The sequence below is a fragment of the Vigna unguiculata genome, chromosome 9 (assembly GCF_004118075.2).
Source record: "Vigna unguiculata cultivar IT97K-499-35 chromosome 9, ASM411807v1, whole genome shotgun sequence".
NCBI lineage: Eukaryota > Viridiplantae > Streptophyta > Magnoliopsida > Fabales > Fabaceae > Vigna > Vigna unguiculata.
Window position 1 is genome coordinate 9835821 of NC_040287.1, and position 20270 is coordinate 9856090.

Genomic DNA, 20270 nt, shown 5'->3' on the forward strand with positions numbered 1-20270 from the left:
AAAGATAAGATCGATATGTACACATGAATCTTTGTCTCCACACTTAATTCCATGATCAATCAATATAAGAATTTCCTGTTAAAACAGACACAAATTCTAACAACTCAAACATAAACCGTTCATTTTTCATCTCAATCATTATATTTAAATGTATTTTCACATCTAATATCCAAAATAAATAATTATTTTCCGTAATTTCAAATGCCACAAATCCAAGCTTTGTAACATTTGGTATATTCATAACTATCCCATGAAAATAAAATACTTGATTAAAATTAACCATATATATGAAACTATTAAAATAAAAAAGGAAAAGCAAGACAAAATAAAATTGGTATAAAGATGTGACAAATAACATGATTGTTTCAAAGCCTAGCTTGGTAGGTTAGAATCCTCGTGCTGTGTTGTAAAATCCTTAATTTTTCAATAGAAATTCCTTAATATCTACATTAGAGATTACCCAAAATGTTATTTCACAACTTGCGTCCGCTTTTCAAATTAGTATATCACTTAACTTTTTTAAAGTCTAAATATACTTTCTTTTTATAATTTTAGATCAGGGACACATGCTACAAGAACAGGAAGGAAAACCATTCCAGCACATCAAAAAGGTACAATGAAGAAGAAAACATCATAAGATTAATGCTTTGGTTATAGTTACAACCATTGGCTGAGCCAATCCAAAATCCTGTTCTTTTGTTAGACAAACATTAACATAGACCAGTATGCAATGAACCAATATTAATAGTTTAATTTTGGTCCGAATATCTCACGACAAGTGTGCTTAACATACAAAACTAGGATTTCAAATTAAACTCAACAGTGTCTTACATGAAATTATGTAAGATGCAGAAAGAAACAGGTTGATATCAGAGGCCATGAGACAGAAGGAAAAACATAAATCTGTCTTATTTTAAAACCAAAAACACTTAGCAATAACAAGTGAAGCAAAAGAGCATTTAGTCCACTTCAGACATGACAATAAGCAGCACTGTCAAGCTTTGGACGACTATCCTGCTTTTACCAGATTTTCAAGTGCCTTAGAGATCTGTGCCTCTGACAAGCCTTCCAATTTGATGGCTTTCTCAACACCCAAATCTAGTTTTAAGAAACAAATTACACGAAATCAGGTTCATCAGAAATAAATAAATAAAGAATAATGCTTATATCAAAGTCGCCTTACAAGGTAAGAAAGGCTCGTTGAAGAGAAAATATTGAGATTGAGCCAGTTTGGATGAATTTATCCATTTATACTTAATAAGAAGAAAAAATATATAAAATCAAAGAAATAATATTAAGTTACATCCAATACAAGAGTATTGCATGAAATTTTATTTTACTTTAAGCAGGACTTACTATGACACATCATTTTTAACACATTCTTACAAGTTTATACAAGGGTCTTTAGACCAACACTTTTACAACATTTTATTTACACTTCAATCTTTTACAATTTAAAAAAATAATTCATCACATTCTGATAAATTTAAAAAATATGTTTTTAATCCTAAGACCCTCTCCATGCCACATCAACATACTACAACAATGAACATTTCTAACAAGACCAAGTTCTTGAAATCAGGACCCGAGTCTTGAAATTAATACTCTCACAATGACGCATCATTGGAGATGCTATTCAAATAAAACTGTTTGCCAAATTCATATTACTTGGGGTATCCCAAACTTCTTTTAGGCTCTCCTATCTTTCTTATCTTTGTCCATAAGCACCTATTATTATGAACTAGAATTCTTACCTTAGATTTTTTTTTTTTTTAAGTTGAGTTTTACAATCAGAAAACTAACATCTCAAGCTAGAAGCTAATCAAAACTAGGCCATTATTTGTAACTTTGCCTTGCTTAAAGCAAACATAATAATCATTTCCCTTCTTTCAGATTCTCACCTGCTAAGAAATCTGTCATGTATACCTATTTTGTTTACATTATGTTCCGTCCGAGATAGCAATTCTCAGTCTTAGGACGAGTACAAGAAGTTTGTTATATTTGAGTCTTGGGATTGGGCTTGAGGCCAAGTTAGGGGAAGAAATTCTAATTTTGTTCCATCTTACTCCACAAGATCCACTGTCCCACTATCTCTAAATAAAAGGATAGATATTAACTATTTCTAAGTCTATAAATACATATATGGACCATCACTATAAAAATAGATGCATATAATGTTTTCAGCTTAAGCCTCAGCTCAGCTTTTGCAGGAACACATTACATAACAAAGCATGCTATGACCAGATATTTTTTAAAATTGACAACATAGTTTCTCAATGATAATCTAGAAGTGCAAAGTAGGTAGGTATTTCAGACAACTAAACAAATGCGTGAAAAGTTAGAGTCTGAGTACCAATTATGCACAAAAAATTCAGTACGTTATTGCAGAAGGTATGAACCTCGTCCAATGAAATTATTCTCTCACTTAACAATCTAGATATATTAGTGTAAGTACACTGGACAGGATGAGATTTCAATCATACAGATTCAATACCTGTACAGCTGAATTTTTAGCCACATGATTTCAGAGTGTATGCAAAGTGGGGGATATTTTTATTTTGAGAACAATCAAATTTGGGATACAATTATTAACTATTTACTACATACTACTTAGTGCACCAGTGTTAATCTATAGATCCTAAAGTTCCAATTATGAAACTAGCACGGGAAAGTCTTAGTACTGATGATACAGAATGTGATTGCAGAAACAAGCTGACAAATTAAGAAATTAAATTTAAGATGGTCAATACCATATCTAGCCCATAACTGGGGTTCAACTCCACTGCACTCACGGATTAATATCGGCAACTTTGGGTTCAATGTCTTTAGTTCCTTATAATTCTTTTCCACAAAAGCCCTGAGAAATAAAAAAAGAATAAAAGCTCATTTATATTCAAATACACATGACATTGAGCATAAATAAGCAATCAAACCAAACAATATATAATGCTGAGAATTTTCAGCCCAAAGAAGGGTAAAATATTTGTTTATAACCTTGCAGATGCGCTTGCAGATGATGACTGGCACATCAAAAACCGAAGTTCTTTTATGTTTTTGGAAAGTTGTCCTCTCCATGCCATTGCTTCCCTAGATCAAGGTAATAATTTGTGAGTTTTACCTAATCACAAGGCAAACAAAGAAGGGTGTAACCTAACAGTGCTACCACTTGAAGTAGCATAACTGGAAAAGTGCGTATTCAAATTCGCTTACACAAGAACTATGTAAAATGTTCCCCAATATCGAAAGCACATAAATACAAAAACGTACTGCATGTCTAAACAACAAATAATTGACAATGAAGGCGACCTAAATTATATTTTGTTACACAATGCTTTCTCCTCATTCAAGATTCAGACATACCTTTTCCATGGCAACCGCTACAGCCAAACCCTAACTACAAAATCTATAAAAACCTTTGCACTTCTAACGATTATCGAAGATTCCCTTCCCAGCAAGACCAACCACAACCACCTGATCCCCACACTTTCAGGCTCAACAATGGCAACATCAGCCTCAACATTTCAGTCCACAGACCCATCACCCTCCCAATCAATTTCCTCACCAAAATCATGAACCTCGTCAGCACGAAACCATGATCAGGGGAATCAATCCCTCAAAAACCCAGTTTCCAAACACCCGATTCTCAAAATCCCAACTTCCAACCACCCACAACCTCCAATCGATAGAATAATCAAAACCGTGCTACTTCCGGCCAGTGTGATTTAGATAGCATCACAAATCATGAGCAAATTCCACGGTACACAATACAAAATTCACCAACAAATTACAAGTATAATCACCTCTAATGCCCCCTAAATAAATAAACAGAAGCAAATAACATCAATCCAACCACAGAAACACATAACAAATTAACAGATGAAAAAACTTACAAAAGTATATCGCTCTAACCGTCTCGTTTCGATGTCGCTGAGTACAGTAAGGAACGAGATTAGTAAACTGACAGGATTTCGAAGCTAAGTTGGACGAAATGAGTGTCAAAAGAACTGGGCTGTCTGTAGCCCATCCAAGCCCAATCTAATAGGGCCAAGTTAATCAATGTACATTAAATAATGAAATAAAATATAACTTTAAAAACAATAATATTTTTTATCGGAAAAACACAGCAATATAGAAAAACACATGCCATTGTACTTTTCCAGCAATGCATAAAATAAATATTCAGAAGAAATATCCACGAATGTTTTCATGTATATTTATATAATATTCTATAATATTATTCTCAACTTTTTCAGTAGGGAGTAATGTAACACCCCAGATGGATATTACTAGATAAAACTTATTTTTCATAAAATATACTTTAAGAAAATCAGACATTTCAATAAATTCCCAAGCGCGGGAAATTTCAAACTTGTCTCGCTATAATCCATTCGTACTGTCTCATCTTTATTACAAGTTCATAATGGATAAAACATCATAATGTCTAAAAAAAAGTAGGAAAGCATAGCATAAAGAAAATCCCCCATCGGTAGCCCCGCTCTGTTGCTAAGCTTCAGCATGATCACCTGAATTCACGTCTGCTCCCACGTAACAAGTCACGTGATCATCGCCAAACACAAACACATAAACAAGCAAGGGTGAGCTGAGAAAGAAAAATTATACAAATAATAAGATAGTAAGAATTGACCCTCACCCAATCTAACTTAGTCAATTTTTTGTTTATCGACCTTTTTATAACATTATACCCCAATCTCATAACCTATATGAGAAAGATCCATGCACAACCTTGCTCCTTAGGGATTATCATGCTCCCACGAGCCTGCCCGCTCGTGGTCCAACTCTACGGACCTCCCCGCCCGTAGTCCAACTCTACGAACCTGCCTGCTCGTAGTCCAACATGCGTGAACACCTACTATGAACCTCCCCGCTCATAGTAGCCTCAAGTGTGAGCACGGAACATACGAACCTCCCCGCTCGTATCCCCACACAAGAGTACAACAGATACGGACCTCCCCGCCCGCATCAATCACGCATCTCAAATCTCCGTTACGAACCTCCCCGCTCGTAACTAATCCAGCATATCCCTAACCAAGCTTCTGAGAAAAGGAAAGAAAACGTCCATGCAAATCCATCTGCAAAGGACCCCTGCCACTGCACTCCCGTCTGGCGCCTCTCCCGAGACCGCTAGGCGAAACCCGCTCCAGGCCGCCTGCGGTGTCTTTCTACCGTCGGGCGCCTGTCCTCACCATCATCTCTGTTGCGTGACTTACCGCCTGGCAGGGCTTCTCCCACCGCCGGGCGCCACACCAGTAAGGACACTCCCCTACTGGTTTATACACTTGCACAGAGTTTTATGCACATTCAACTATTAAATCTCACATCCAGATCATTAGCTACCAATGTTTACAATACTACAAATCATCAACTCATCCAACTCACAAGCATTCAATCCAAGTAAGCACTTAATCATGATCATTGGAAGTTAAACGTACGCAAATCAGTCCCCAACTTGCACATGCGGTACTATGACCCGAATACCACTATCAACATTACTTCTTTTCTTTAAAAGGATACTACTCTCATATCATACATTCCCAACAGATAGTTTATAGCAATACTCACCACCCATATCATTCACATGCTTTATTTCAACTTAATATGACACTTTAACCATTATCAATATATCATACATTTCATAAAAATACAACTGCATACTAGCATTCTGAACACGCATACGATGGTACCAAAACAGTCTTGCCAATATATTTATTCGATTATCTCGAGTCCGCATAATTTAGTTCATGCATTAACCCATCCCACTAGGTGACTCTTACACCACACAAGTATCCCCATTTTATATTCAAAATCATCCCCCAACACCCACACTAAAATCTGTGATTCTCTACTGCACACCCTAACCCACTGAGCACGCCAATCACCACTGGCCACTTAATACCGCCTGGCGGCACATAGGTTACCGTCGGGCGGCACATCAGAACCCTGAAAATCCCAGATTTCCCGCATCTGCAGAAAACCCTATTACCCCTAAATTTCCAATTCAATTTCTCATCGCAGACTTAACCACATGCATTCGTTTAAGTAGCACACACAGATCATTCTATGCACTCTAATTGAGACTTTCAATAACACATTGCTACTTCCTCTACATTCCAAATAGAAATCAACATACACCAAAGTATTCATACAACCAATACACACTGATCGGATTTCCACACACCCGTTAAGTCAACATTCAATCATGTCAATGAGGCAGCATCAATATTATATAATTACAGCAGTGCAACCATATCACAAAACATCAAAATAGGTCAAAATAGGCGGTTACAGTGCGCGCCGCCTGGCGGGTCCCCCATGATCGCCAGGCGGTTCATCACAAAACCCAGAAAAATCATCAACACTGGAGGTGTCGCCTGGCGGAGCATTCTCAACCGCCAGGCGGTTTCTGGACAGATGCCCAGATTTTACGAACAGACACGCGAAATGAAGGGAAAACTCAACTATCATGACTTAGAATCATTCCAGACAAATAAACGATCATTAAACAAGCATGAACAGCTCCCCTTACCTGGTGTTTTAGCTTTAACAATTCCAAATGAATTCTTCCTTGTTTCCCAAAGCTCCCCTCCTTGTCTCCACTCTAATTCCCTCTCTGGATTGCAATTTCTCAGAACTCCCTAGCCACACAATATGACACTTTGTTTTCTCACTCACTCCTCCCCCTCTCACCAATTCAACCCAAAATAAATAAAAATTATAAAAACGAAATTAATTTAAATTTAAAGTTTAATAGCCATTACTACACCTAAACTGCTACCTTTTTGATTTCCAAAGAATTTCTACAGTTTCTAGATCATTTAACCACTTGGCAAAATAGTAAAACATAAGGATAATATATTCGCTCTAGCCGAGATTCGAACCCATATCCTTCCTACCCATCAAACACATGCACACCAACAAACTATCACATAATTCCTGTTAATTCACACATTCGTATGAACCTAATTCATGCTTTCACGTTCACGATATAATTGCAAAATAAAACAGAATTAAATAAATCTACTAATGACATACTCAGGACTTGAACCCAAGTCCACTCAACATAATCAAATACTCTAAACCACTTAGGTTAACATTGTTTCTTGTCTAGGATTTATCAAAGAACTCTCTTATGGTAGTCTCAACCCCTCATTTCTTATACTCTATTAATTATTAATTTTTATGAATTTCCTGGATCTCTCACATTACTCCCAACTCAAAAGAATTTTCGTCCTCGAAAATTTCACTTACCAGGAAATAATTGTGGATATGATTCCTTCATGAGGTCCTCCATTTCCCACGTTGCTTCTTGTGTTGCCTCATCCCAAAGAACCTTTACTGTCCGGATCTCCTTCCCTCTCAGCTTTTTGACCTGAGAGTCCACTATGCTTACCGGTCTCACGTCCAGGGTCAGATCATCCCTGAACTGGACATCATCAGTCTCTAACACATGGCTGGGATCCGCAATGTATTTACGCAACTGAGACACGTGAAACACATTGTGTAAGTTGGCTAGATGTGGTGGCAACGCAATTTCATAGGCTACCAGTCCAATCTTCCTGTTAATCTGATATGGCCCTATGAACTTCGGCGTTAACTTTCTGGATTTGATTGCTCTCCCAATTCCTGTAGTCGGGGTGACTCGTAGGAATACATGATCCCCCGCTTGGAATTCTAGCGGCCTTCTACTTTTATCTGCATATGACTTCTGTCTACTCTGAGTCGCACGCATCCTGTCCTGAATCAGTTTGACCTTTTCTGTCGTCCGTTGCAACAACTCCGGCCCAATGGTCACTGATTCTCCATCCTTATACCAACATAGTGGGGTTCTACATCTCCTCCCATATAATGCCTCGTAGGGCGCCATTCCAATGCTTGAGTGGTGACTGTTATTGTAAGTAAATTCCACCAAGGGAAGTACTTCACTCCAACTACCCAAATGATCCAATACACATGCCCGAAGCAGATCTTCTAGCGACTGAATCGTTCTTTCTGATTGACCATCCGTTTGAGGATGATATGCAGAACTCATCCTTAGTTGAGTTCCCAACGCTGCTTGTAAACATTGCCAGAACCGCGAGGTGAATCTCGGGTCACGATCTGACACTATACTTGCTGGAACCCCATGTAATCTTACAACCTCCCGAACGTATAACTCTGCGAGTTTATCCATTGACATCCTCAGGTTGATTGGTAAAAAGTGCGCACATTTGGTGAGTCTATCAACTATTACCCAAATGGCATCATGCCCTTTTACAGATCGAGGTAGGTGAGTCACAAAATCCATAGAGATACCATCCCACTTCCACTGAGGTATCTCAAGTGGTTCTAGGGTACCTCCTGGCCTTTGGTGCTCAATTTTTGCCTTCTGACACACTAAACAGGCTGCCACAAAATTCGCCACATCGGTTTTCATCCCAGGCCACCAGAATGACTCCTTAAGATCCTTGTACATTTTCGTCATACCCGGATGGATACTGAGGCGACTCTTATGTCCCTCATCCAGAACTCTCCTTCTTATCCTCCAATTCCCTGGCACACAAACCCGATCTCGAAATCTTAAGATGCCATCAGCCCCCATCTTGAATTCCTTTCCTTTCTCTGTACCCAACCATCCAACAATCCGTTGTAATTCAGCATCATGCACCTGCCCCTCTCGGATCTCCTCAAGGAAGGTGTTTGTAACTGTTAACATACTGCACCGGATATGATCAGAATCCAATTGTAAACCCAAATTCATATCGCGCAATTTCTCTATCAGTTCCAATTCTTTCATCATCAGTGAAGACATATGCACCCGTTTCCTGCTCAAGGCATCGGCCACCACATTAGCCTTGCCTGGATGGTAGAGGAGTTCAAAATCGTAATCTTTAAGGTACTCCATCCATCTCCTTTGCCTCATATTAAGTTCTTTCTGATCAAATAAATACCTTAAGCTCTTATGATCGCTAAAAATCCGGAATTGGGAGCCATATAAGTAATGTCTCCAAGTTTTAAGAGCAAAAACTACCGCAGCCAGTTCCAGATCATGGGTGGGATAATTCTTCTCGTGGATTTTCAATTGTCGAGAAGCATACGCTACCGCCCTTTTCTCTTGCATTAACACACATCCCAACCCTTGGTATGACGCATCGCAGTACACTTCAAATGCTTGAGTTGTATCGGGAATAGCCAATACTGGAGCCGTGGTCAGTCTCTTCTTCATCTCTTCAAAACATGCCTCACACTGATCCGTCCATGAGAAAGGTTTGTCCTTTCGCGTGAGTTGCGTTAAAGGACTTACCATTTTGGAGAACCCTTCTATAAATCGCCGGTAGTACCCAGCCAATCCCAGAAAACTCCTCACCTCTGTCACCGTCTGCGGTCGTTCCCATTTCAACACAGCTTCTATCTTTGCAGGGTCGACTGCGATACCATGAGCTGAGATTACATGCCCAAGGAATTAGACCTCGCTCATGATATTTTTAAAATGATCATGATATTTTTATTAACTTATTTAATATAACTATATAAAGTATTATTACGTATAATAAAAGATTAAATTTTAAAATAAAATTATAAATAAATATTCCTACTATATTTATTTTAAAATTAAGAATGTGTGTAAAATACATTGTTTCAATATTCTAACATATTACATATTAAACGTTTTAATTTTTTTCAAACCCTTATAATATAATAAAAAAATAGTAATATTATTGTCACTATATTAAAAATTATAATAATTCTAATATATATATATATATATATATATATATATATATAATAAATAGAATAGAAATATGTTTAATGTTAAAGTTAATATTACCAACATTTTAGTAATTTAAAAATTATAAAGATTATTTTTGACGAAAAAAATACCCAAACGTATAAGTTATTTAAATAGTTTTTAAGAATTTATCCTTCTTGAAATAAATATTTTATAATTATTATTCATATATCTCTTTACGTATTATATTAAATACTGACAAGATAAAATTTTAAAAAAGTAACATAAAAAAAATTCACAATTTTAGTTATTCTTTAATTTAATACTTATAAAATAGTGTAATTATTACCTTGCAAATCTTATTCTCTCTTGTGAAACCAACAATAAAATGACTTGCATACCTTCAACTATTTTTTTTTTCCTCTTCTGAATCAAATATAACTAAAACCCAGTTAATTATGACGATATTTAAAGCATTTTGGTTGAATTTAAAGTTATATAAATTTTGGTATATTGTTTATAAAACAACTAATAGGAGGAATGATAATGAAATCATGAGTTAAATATAAGTAAATCAATTATATAAATATCTTCAACTAAAAATAATTGTGTTGAAGTGTACTTAATAATAATATTTTATCACCAATTTTAATTTAAACCGATGAGAGAATCTATATTACACTACTAAAAAACACATCTATTACTACAAAATTTTCTTAAAAAATTCATAACAAATACTTGTAAGTTTTATTATGAAACGTTTTTTTTTAATGTATCTATGAATCTTTTTTAAAAGGTTATTTGCAAAAAATCAACATTTACACTTGTAGATTTATTGTATTAATAATATTATTATGTATTTGTTTTCTGTGAATAGAAATTAGAAAAAAAAAACTTATAAATTTTTTTTGTTTAATGAATAAAAAATTCCGAAGCAAATTTTTGTTACATAATATTTTTGTTTAGTGTGTAATATTTCGTTCTTAGTCATCTCCACAACTATTTATTTTAGAGGTTTGAAATTTTAATAACTCTCACTCATTTTCTTTTGCACTCGTTATCTCGTTCGTGCTCACTTGTTCTCACATTTAGGTTCTCGTACTTTTGTTGTCGTTCTTGCTCTCTTTTTTGCACTCCCTCACTTACTCTTGTTATCTCATTGTCGATATTGTTCTAAACTAACATTTGGTTCTCAGTTGGATATAGGTAGGATTTTTTTCATTTTTGTTTTTGGTTTCATTTGGTTTACTTTTTAACTTTTTCTTTGATTTTATTTGATTTTAGGTCATGTGTATCTTTGGCTTAATTTTTGAAGAAAATGATGTTGGAGTGTGGCAGCTAATTTTTAAAATTTGATCGAAGCAATTTAAATTGAAGCTTGATTGTGTGTGAAATGCTAGGGTCAATAAGTTTACACTATGGGATTTTGTCTTACACATTGCCTTTCTTTCTATGTTTGTGTATTGGATAAGGTTGAATACATCTCAGCCAAGCTAATTGGATGAGCATGAGGACTGTTTGGATCCCATAGAGACGAATACATCTGAGTCATGTGACTTCCTACAGGGACAAATACATAGAACACAGTGTTGGGTTGACTTGTCAGTGGCAAAAATAAAGGAAGACTTTATGGGATTGAAGAACATGGCAAAAATTACACTACTACAAGAGGTATTCATAAACAACAACCATCTTCTTCTTCCACCAGTGTTGAGGAAGTTGTGAACTAGTGTTGAGAAGGCCGTGAACCGACTCAACGAGTAGAAGAACGTGATCAAGCTTATGAAAAATTGAGCTGGAAGTTTCAAAGCCTCCAAAATCTAGTCATGGTTTTTCTGCCTCTCGATGTCCACCCTGGTCTTTAACATCAGTCCAACCTAACACCACCCCACCAATAACCCACTCTAATCTAGTCCACTGTAGTCCAACGATAGTCCCAATAGTAAGGGTCGAAAAATGGGCCAACCCGATCCGTTTTGGCCTACCCCACCTTTGGCCATCAAAAAACGGGCCCGTTTTTATTATTATTTTTTTTAATTTTCTTTTAACTTTTTTTTAACTTATAACTTTTTCAAAAAACGAGTTCGTTTATGTTTATATATATATATATATATATATATATATATAATTTATTTATTTTTAATTATTTTTAAGAAACATTGTAGTTATAATATTGCCGAATTTAAAATGACAGATATATGACAAAAATAAATAGGTTATTGCTGTAAAAATATATCTAATCTAATATACAATTGAGAACCTAATAATCGGAAACATTTGAATATTTTATTATTTTATGAATAAAAGCATTCAAATTTTGTTTACCACAAACGGAAACTACATACATGTCATTTGGTGAGGAATTGGCAGTTGAAACAAAAGCAGGTTTGATCTCTCTCTTCCTCTTAGACTCATTTGCTATTATTTTACTCTTCCTCACATCTCCTTCTCTCTTACTCCATCACCCTATGTCCTCTATCTCTGAGACAACTTTTATGTTGGATATCGGTTTTGCTTTCATATCGACCTCGTCCTCCATCTCTGAGACAGCTTTTCTGTTCGATATCAGTTTTGCTCTCAAATCTTCTATTTTTTGTTCTATTTTTGTGTTGGATTGATGTTTTTTCTCTCAGATTCATGAGCACCGTCAAGAACACCAAAAAGTAGAGCTATCAAAATAGGTTGGAACCCACAAGCCAACCCAGCTCACACGGGTTCGGGCCAGGTTGAGTTGAATTTTTTTTACAAATTTCAATACGAGTTGATTTTTAACTCGGCTCACCTAGAACTTGGCTCACCCAGGTTGAACTAGTGGTGAGACGGGTTGGCTCACCAACCCGCAAATAGAGGGTCACACAAGTATTTTTTGTTAAGTTAGGCTTTGTATTTGGGTCATGTTAGGTTGTTTTGTTTTTATCCAACACATAGATAATTTGTATTTTTGTGATTTTAGTTTGTATTTGGATTGTATTAAAGTTTATTTAAATTTTAATTAAAATTATAATCTAGTTTTGACTAAAAAAAATTAAAAAATTGTATTTTTTTAATTAAGTGAGCCTGTGAGCCAACCCGTTTAACCCACTAACCCGCGGTGGGCCGGTCGGGTCAAAAAATTTTGGCTCGCTAATAAATGAGTCAGGTTGGGTTGGCTCACTAAGTGATCAACCCGTGGTGGGTCGAGCCGGGTCGGGCTGGGTTACCTGTTTTGACAGTTATACCAAAAAGGTAACAACTTATGCGATTTTTTCTTCTTCTACCATATTTATAAGCTTCTTTATTGTATTTCTCTGATGGATGGATGTTTTGCTCTCAGATCTACACTACAACAATTTATAGTTTAGACCACACTAAAATAGACAACGGCTAAATAAATGTAGCCTAAACATATAATAAACAACATTTTTATAAATGATGTATAAATATCATGAAAGTCCATGATTATATAATTGTTGTTTTAAACTATGTGGGCAAAACTAGTAAAAATGTGGTCTAAAAATATAGGTAAGGTATAAAATCAACATGTAAAATTGTTGTTTATTGTGAGAATTTTAAGCAACGGTTTTAAAAATATTGTCATACTAAAAACCATTGTCTATTACCTATAGCTACACTCACCTATACCACGCCTAAAAAATTGTGGTCTAATCTTTAGACCACGATTTTTATAATTTATATCATAATTTTATGTTGTTGTCTAAAGTGATTTTTGTTGTAGTGCTACTTTGTATTTGTTAGATTTTTGTGTTGCATTGATGTTTTGCTCTTAGAATCATGAGCACTGTCAAGAACACCAAAAGGTAACAACTTTTCTGCGATTTTTCGTTCTTCTACCATATTTAACTAATCTTCTTTGTTGTATTTCTTTGTTGGATGGATGTTTTGCTCTCAGATCTACTTTGTTTTGTTTTATTTTTGTTTTGGATTGATGTTCTGCTCTAAGATTCATGAGCACGGTGAAGAACACTGAAAAGGTAACAACTTTTCTACGATTTTTCGTTCTTCTACCATATTTAACTTCTTTATTTGTTGTATTTATCTGTTCGATGGATGTTTTGCTTTCATATCTACTTTTCTTTGGATTGATGTTTTGCTCTCAGATTCATGAGCACCGTCAAGAACACCATAAAGGTAAAAGCTTTTTTTTTTCTTCTTGGGAATCTTTTCTTCTCCATCTCCAGATTTGAATACTTTTTTTCTCTAATGAATGAATGTTTTTTGTTAGATGGATAAACTATTTGAAGAACACAATAAAGGTATAAGCTTTTGTTCTTCTTGTGGATCTTTTCTTCTTCTCCCAGATTTGAATACTTGTTATCTAATGAATGAATGCTTTTTTGGTAGATGTATGAACTGTGACAATAAAGGTATAAGTTTTTGTTCTTCTCACGAATATTTTCTTCTTCTCTTATATCTAAATACTTTTTTATGTTTTTTTTTTCTCTGATGGATGATTTCTTTCTGTCAAATGGATGAAATGTTTGAAGAACACAAAAAAGGTACAAGCTTTTCTTCTTCTCGTGAATCTTTTCTTCTTCTCCCAGATCTAAATACTTCTTCTCCAGATGGATGAAATGTTTCAAGAATGCAATAAAGGTACACAACACTGTTGTATGTCTTTGAGATAAAGGAACTGTTTCAAGAAGACAACAAAGGTACAATTTTTTGTGGATCGTTTTTACTTCTACCACTTGTACGTATTGTTGTATGTCTTCTTTTTTTGTCAATGCAATTTTTTCTTTGAAATGAATTAATTGTTTCAACAAGACAACAAAAGTACAATTTTTTCTTCTTCTCTCAAATGTTTTCTGCTTCTACCACAAGTAGTTTTCTATGTCTTTTTGTACCTTAAAAATGAAAATTTTATTTTAGATGAATGAACTCTTCTTTTGTTTTTTCTTAACAAAGTGTCAAACACATTCATGTTTTTTTTAATGATTTTCACTTTCGATCTTTTATTTATGGATTTTTGGATTCATAGTTCTCTTTGACTGAAGTTTTTTTTCTGGCACAATGAAGGTTATCTTTTTTTATTTTCTTCATTTTCTACATCAAGTATGTATTTTTTTTTTGAAAGATTCCATTTCAAATATTTAAATTTAATTAATTTTTTTATTATGCATTCTATTTTAATAACTCTAACTTTATTATTTATATTTAAGATTGGAATAGTCATGACTAACACTTTTATAATTTTGTCTTTATATTTGAATTAAAATTAAATTATTTTTGCTTATTTATTTAACCATAATTATTGCTATTTAAAAGCTCTTGAAGGCCACAGTCAAGTCTCTCAAGCACACATGATTTGGTCTTTCCCATTCAAAAATCATAATGGTAATCATTTTTCGCTTTTCTTTTCTTTTCCTTTCAAAATTTCAATTTTTACTCAACTATTATTTCTTCTTTCTAACATAATAGATTCATGTTCTTTTTTTTTTAACTTTCTATTTGTTTAGATGAATGAAGAGTTTTAAAGGTCAAAGACACATACCTCCTTTTATGGTTTGTTTATTATTATTTTTTGTTTGGAGGAAGGTTATTTGGTGAACTAACCATATGAAAATAAAAAGTTAAAACAAAGAAATGATGTAAATGACCAAACAAGGGGAGAAATGTTTAAACAAGCGGCAGAAGAAAACAATTGTTCTTCTAATACCATATCAACATGTTGTACAATCAGATATGGAAAAAAAATTCATAAAGAAGATAGTTTTATTGATTAGAAAAGTACAATTTTTCCAAGTTACTTTACAATTTTAAGTTTGAGTTTGAATATTTGTAACTTTAAATTTTAAAGGTTTTTTAGTTACGAAATGTTACATTTGTTTACCTCGATTTTCAATATTCTTTTAATTGTTAAATGTGGAGAGCTTTTAGGTGTAAAGTCTCTTAGTTTCTTAACAACAATAGTTAATTTGTAAAAATGTTTTATTTTCTTAATATATCAAGAATTGGAGTTTTGGAAATTTTTTCAACCTTTAATTTCTAACAATTGTTAATTCATACAAAATTATTTTTTTCTTAATTTTCAACATAGCTTCTTAAATAAGTTTTAAAAAACCAACAATTAAGTCTTCCGATATAAATGTCTAACAATATACAGAATAAATGAAAATGTTGGTCACACTACCAATTAAAAACTTCTCATATTCTTTTTGTCTTCCAACATTTTTGTTGTCAAATATTAACAACTTTTCATCTTCCAAGAATTTTGCATCATTGAACTTCAGATGACATTAATTATGAACAAAAGCAATTCAATATTTTTTTTATCTCAATGCATTGCCAACATACAATAAGGCAAATTCATAAAAATGAAGAAAAGTGGCCTCTTCCACCACATATTCATTTTTAATTATAACTCTATTTATTATGAACAACAATTATAATTTGTGGGACTCAATGCACTACCAAACATCAAAGTTGTGAGAATATTTTTACTTTTATTTTGATACAATAGTTACAACCTTTTTCTTTTATAAAAGAGAAGTGACTTTTCTATGCAAGTGACAACTGTTTCCGGTACATGTTAATATTTGTAAAGACCTCGTTAATAAACTTCAGGTGTTGACTATTTCTTCTGAATAAATAAACAAAAATGAGTTATCATGCCTACATTCTTCCATGCTTGCATTATGTCATGACTGCAATTTGTCAATTTCCTGCACATATTTGAAGTCTAACAGTTGGTATGAATTATAGCTTAAACAATACATATTGTAGCTTAAACAGTACACATGAAAAACATGGTGATCTGTTTAAGTGCTTTGTCAAAATTATTTATATCATATAAAGTGTTATAATTATGAGTACCAATTAGTTTTACGTGTTTTTATTATTCATTATCGATGATTTTCGGAAAATAAATTCTAATACATGTTGTAACATATTAGGTTATTTAACTATCAATACACTATTAACCATTAATGATTAACTATTAAAATATTTTAACTTTTTTATGATGATTATTATTATTATTAAAAACATTTGAATTTGGATTCAAATTTAAAAAATTTAAAATTTAAAATTTGTAATAGATAAAAAAACAATTAACGGCATTAACTAAATAGATTTATAATTGTAAATAAAGGAATTAAATAAAATTTACTCTTTTATTTGTTGAAAAATGTGGTTGGTTTTCAAAATATGATTGATCAACATGCTATTAAAAATATTGGACAAACCTTTCGGTTGCAATGAATTTATTTTAATTACTTTGAAGAAGTAGTTATTTTAAATAACTAAATATACCGGTAACTAATAAGAATTAATACTTTAATTTTTTTAAAAATTTTGTTGAGATTCTAATAATATTCATAACAACAACGATTATTATAATGAGTAAATAATTCTAAATCAAATAAACACATTAATACTCATTAATATAATTAATATTAACATAATAATAATAGTAACAAATAATAATAATTATTATTATTAAAAATATTCAAATTTGGATTCAAATTTTAAAAGTGTGAAATTTGAAATAAATAAAAGTTTAATTGAAGCATTAAATAAGTAATTTTTTTATTGTAAATAAGTGAATAATCAAAAAAATAAAATAAATAAATACTCTTTTATTTGATTGAAAATATGAGTGATTTTATTATTATTAAAAATAGTTGAATTTAGATTCAAGTTTCAAAAATTTGAAATAAATAAAAAAGTAATTAAAGACATTAAATAAGTAAATCTTTTATTGTAAATAAGGATATAATCAAAGAAATTAAATAAAAAATTTATTCTTTTAGTCGTCCGTCTTTCGATTTTCAATAAAATTCTTTTAACTATTTCGAAGAAGTAATTATTTTAAATAAGTAAATAAACAAAGAACTAAAATAAAAAATAAAATAATAGTAATTAGTACTTTATTTATGAAATATTAGTATTGATTAATATAATGTATAACCAAATATTAGAATTTGTATTTGTGTTTACAACATTTGAATTAAAAAAACAAAAGAATAATTAAATTTATTAAGTAAATAAAGGCTTACCTAAATTTATAAAATATACATAGTTTATAGTATTCCGATATAAATAATAACTAACATATAGTATATATAGCTTTATAATATCTAAATAATCTTTACTTTAAATTTTATTTTTTAGATTAATCCATTCTAAAAAGACAAATAATTGTGCATTACATTAATTCAATAATACACTCATTAAAAATTCTTCACTCTATCTCTAAAAAGCCTTACAATACTTACTTTTGAGGATTTCTAAAACAATGTTATAATAAATTATGAAAGAATTTCTGTGTTTATTCACATGGCAAGAAGGTTCATATATACACGATATATGGTTCTATTTTGGTATCAGGTTTCCTAAACTTATGCCTGCAAATCCCTAAAAGATTGTGCCTATCATATTTCCCTGGACAACATGAATAAAAACCCCAAACATAAGCCTAATAATAATTATGCATTTAATACAAAAGATTGCTGCAACAGATATTTTATTGCTGCAACAAATATTTTATTTCCTATTATCCCCCTCAAGGTGGTGCGTGTGGAGTCCAAATGCCCAGCTTGCCAAGTAAATCATGAAACTGAGTGCGTCCCAAAGCTTTTGTAAAAGTATATGCGAGTTGGGTGCGAGTGGGAACATAAGATGGTTGCAAATTTTGACAGACAATCTCATCACGAATAAAGTGACAATCGACATCAATATGTTTGGTACGCTCATGAAAAACAGGATTCTTTGCAATGTGTAATGCAGCTTGATTGTCACAATAAAGTTGTATGGGCATGGAATGAGTGACCCCAAGATTGGAAAGAACACTTTTGATCCACTTCAGTTCACATGTGGTACTAGCCATGGAACGATACTCAGCCTCAGCAGACGAACGAGCCACTGTATTCTGTTTTTTAGTTTTCCAAGAAATAGGAGAATGTCCAAGAAAAACAATCCACCCAGTGAGAGACTTACGAGTGAGTGGACAAGCGGCCCAATCAGAATCACACCAACCAGAAAGTTGGAGATCACAACGACTATCTAATAACACTCCTTGGCCAGGGTTACTTTTGAGATAGCGAACCACTCGTAAGGCAGCTTCCCAGTGCTCTGTTCGCGGTTGTTGCATGAACTGGGAAAGAACATGGACACAATACGATAATTCTGGTATGGTGAAACATAAGTAAATGAGGCGTCCCACTAACCGGCGATAGCGATCAGGATTAGCAAGAAGTTCGCCATTGGCAAGACCAAGGTGATGATTTTGTTCGAGTGGGGTACTGGCTGGTTTCGCACCAAGTAGGCCAACCTCACTGATAATATCTAGAGCATATTTTCGTTGACAAAGAAAAATACCTGTAGAGGATCGAGCAACTTCCACTCTTAAGAAGTATTTTAACTTGCCCAAATCTTTCATAAGGAAACGTCGACTTAAGTAGTCTTTGAAACATTGTATGGAGTCATGATTATTTCCACATATAATCAAATCATCGACATACACTAGAACCACCAATTGTATATTTTTATCATGAAGTGTGAACAAAGAGTAATCTGAGTAAGACCGTTGGAAACCATACTCTTTAAGGGCCCGAGATAGTTTAGCAAACCAACAACGTGGGGCTTGCTTTAACCCATACAATGATTTGTGAAGTTTACAAATCATATCTGAATGAGATGAGTGAAAGCCCGGTGGAAATTTCATGTAGATCTCTTCTTGCAAATCACCATGTAGGAACGCATTGTGTACATCCATTTGGTGAAGTTCCCAATGCTTTGCAGCAGCCACCGCAAGAACAATTCGCACAGTGACCATTTTTGCTACTGGAGCGAAAGTTTCGTTGTAATCTATGCCTTCAATTTGATGATTTCCAAGGATAACCAAACGAGCTTTAAACCTTTCTATGGTTCCATTAGCATGATACTTGATTTTATAAACCCACTTGCATCCTAGTGGCATTTTTTGTGGTGGAAGGGGGCACACGGTCCATGTATTATTATCTTCAAGTGCTTGTATTTCTTGTTGCATTGCCGAATGCCATCTCTTATCTTTTATTGCTTCTGAAAATGTCATGGTCTCTTTCTCCATTGTCATAGATGCAAGAAACCTACAATGCTTCACTGAAAATTTTTCACAATTAGCATAATGAGAAATAGGATAAAACACCTTTGATTGTCGTTGCGGAGTGGGTGAACAATTAGATAGGCTCCCAAAAGTTCGCACTGTATTGGTCACGTAATCTCGAAGCTTTATAGAGGGAACTCGGACACGCTTGCCTCGCCCAAACTGCTCTTCATTTTCTGGTTGTGAATCAATTGCAACATCAATTACAGTATCGTGTGCATCCTCAAGATTTGTACCTCCCCTGATGTCGACATGTGTGTCACAGCCTGCTAACTCAGTGGTCGTGAGCAGCTCATGATTCTCACTTTCAATGTTAAAATTGGCTTCTCCATTCTGCATTTCAAGTATTGGCTGATTGTTGGACCTGTCATTGTTCTCAAAAGGAAACTCTGCCTCAAAAAAATCAACATCTCTTGATACAAAATAAGTGTTGGTGTCCAAATCAAACAATTTCCATCCTTT

The 20270-nt window shown here is 33.5% G+C and overlaps 1 protein-coding gene across 1 annotated transcript; it reads right to left on the reverse strand.

The window, feature by feature from the left end:
* Positions 1–617: 617 nt before the first annotated feature.
* LOC114196245 (NADH dehydrogenase [ubiquinone] 1 alpha subcomplex subunit 2) lies at positions 618–4030 on the reverse strand. The gene is made up of 4 exons (XM_028086828.1): positions 3891–4030; positions 2995–3087; positions 2751–2857; positions 618–1098 (listed from the first exon to the last, which is right to left on the reverse strand). The coding sequence occupies exons 2-4, from the start codon at positions 3078–3080 to the stop codon at positions 1010–1012; spliced, it is 282 nt and encodes a 93-aa protein (XP_027942629.1). The 5' UTR covers positions 3081–3087; positions 3891–4030; the 3' UTR covers positions 618–1009.
* Between the last annotated feature and the right edge of the window lie 16240 nt (positions 4031–20270).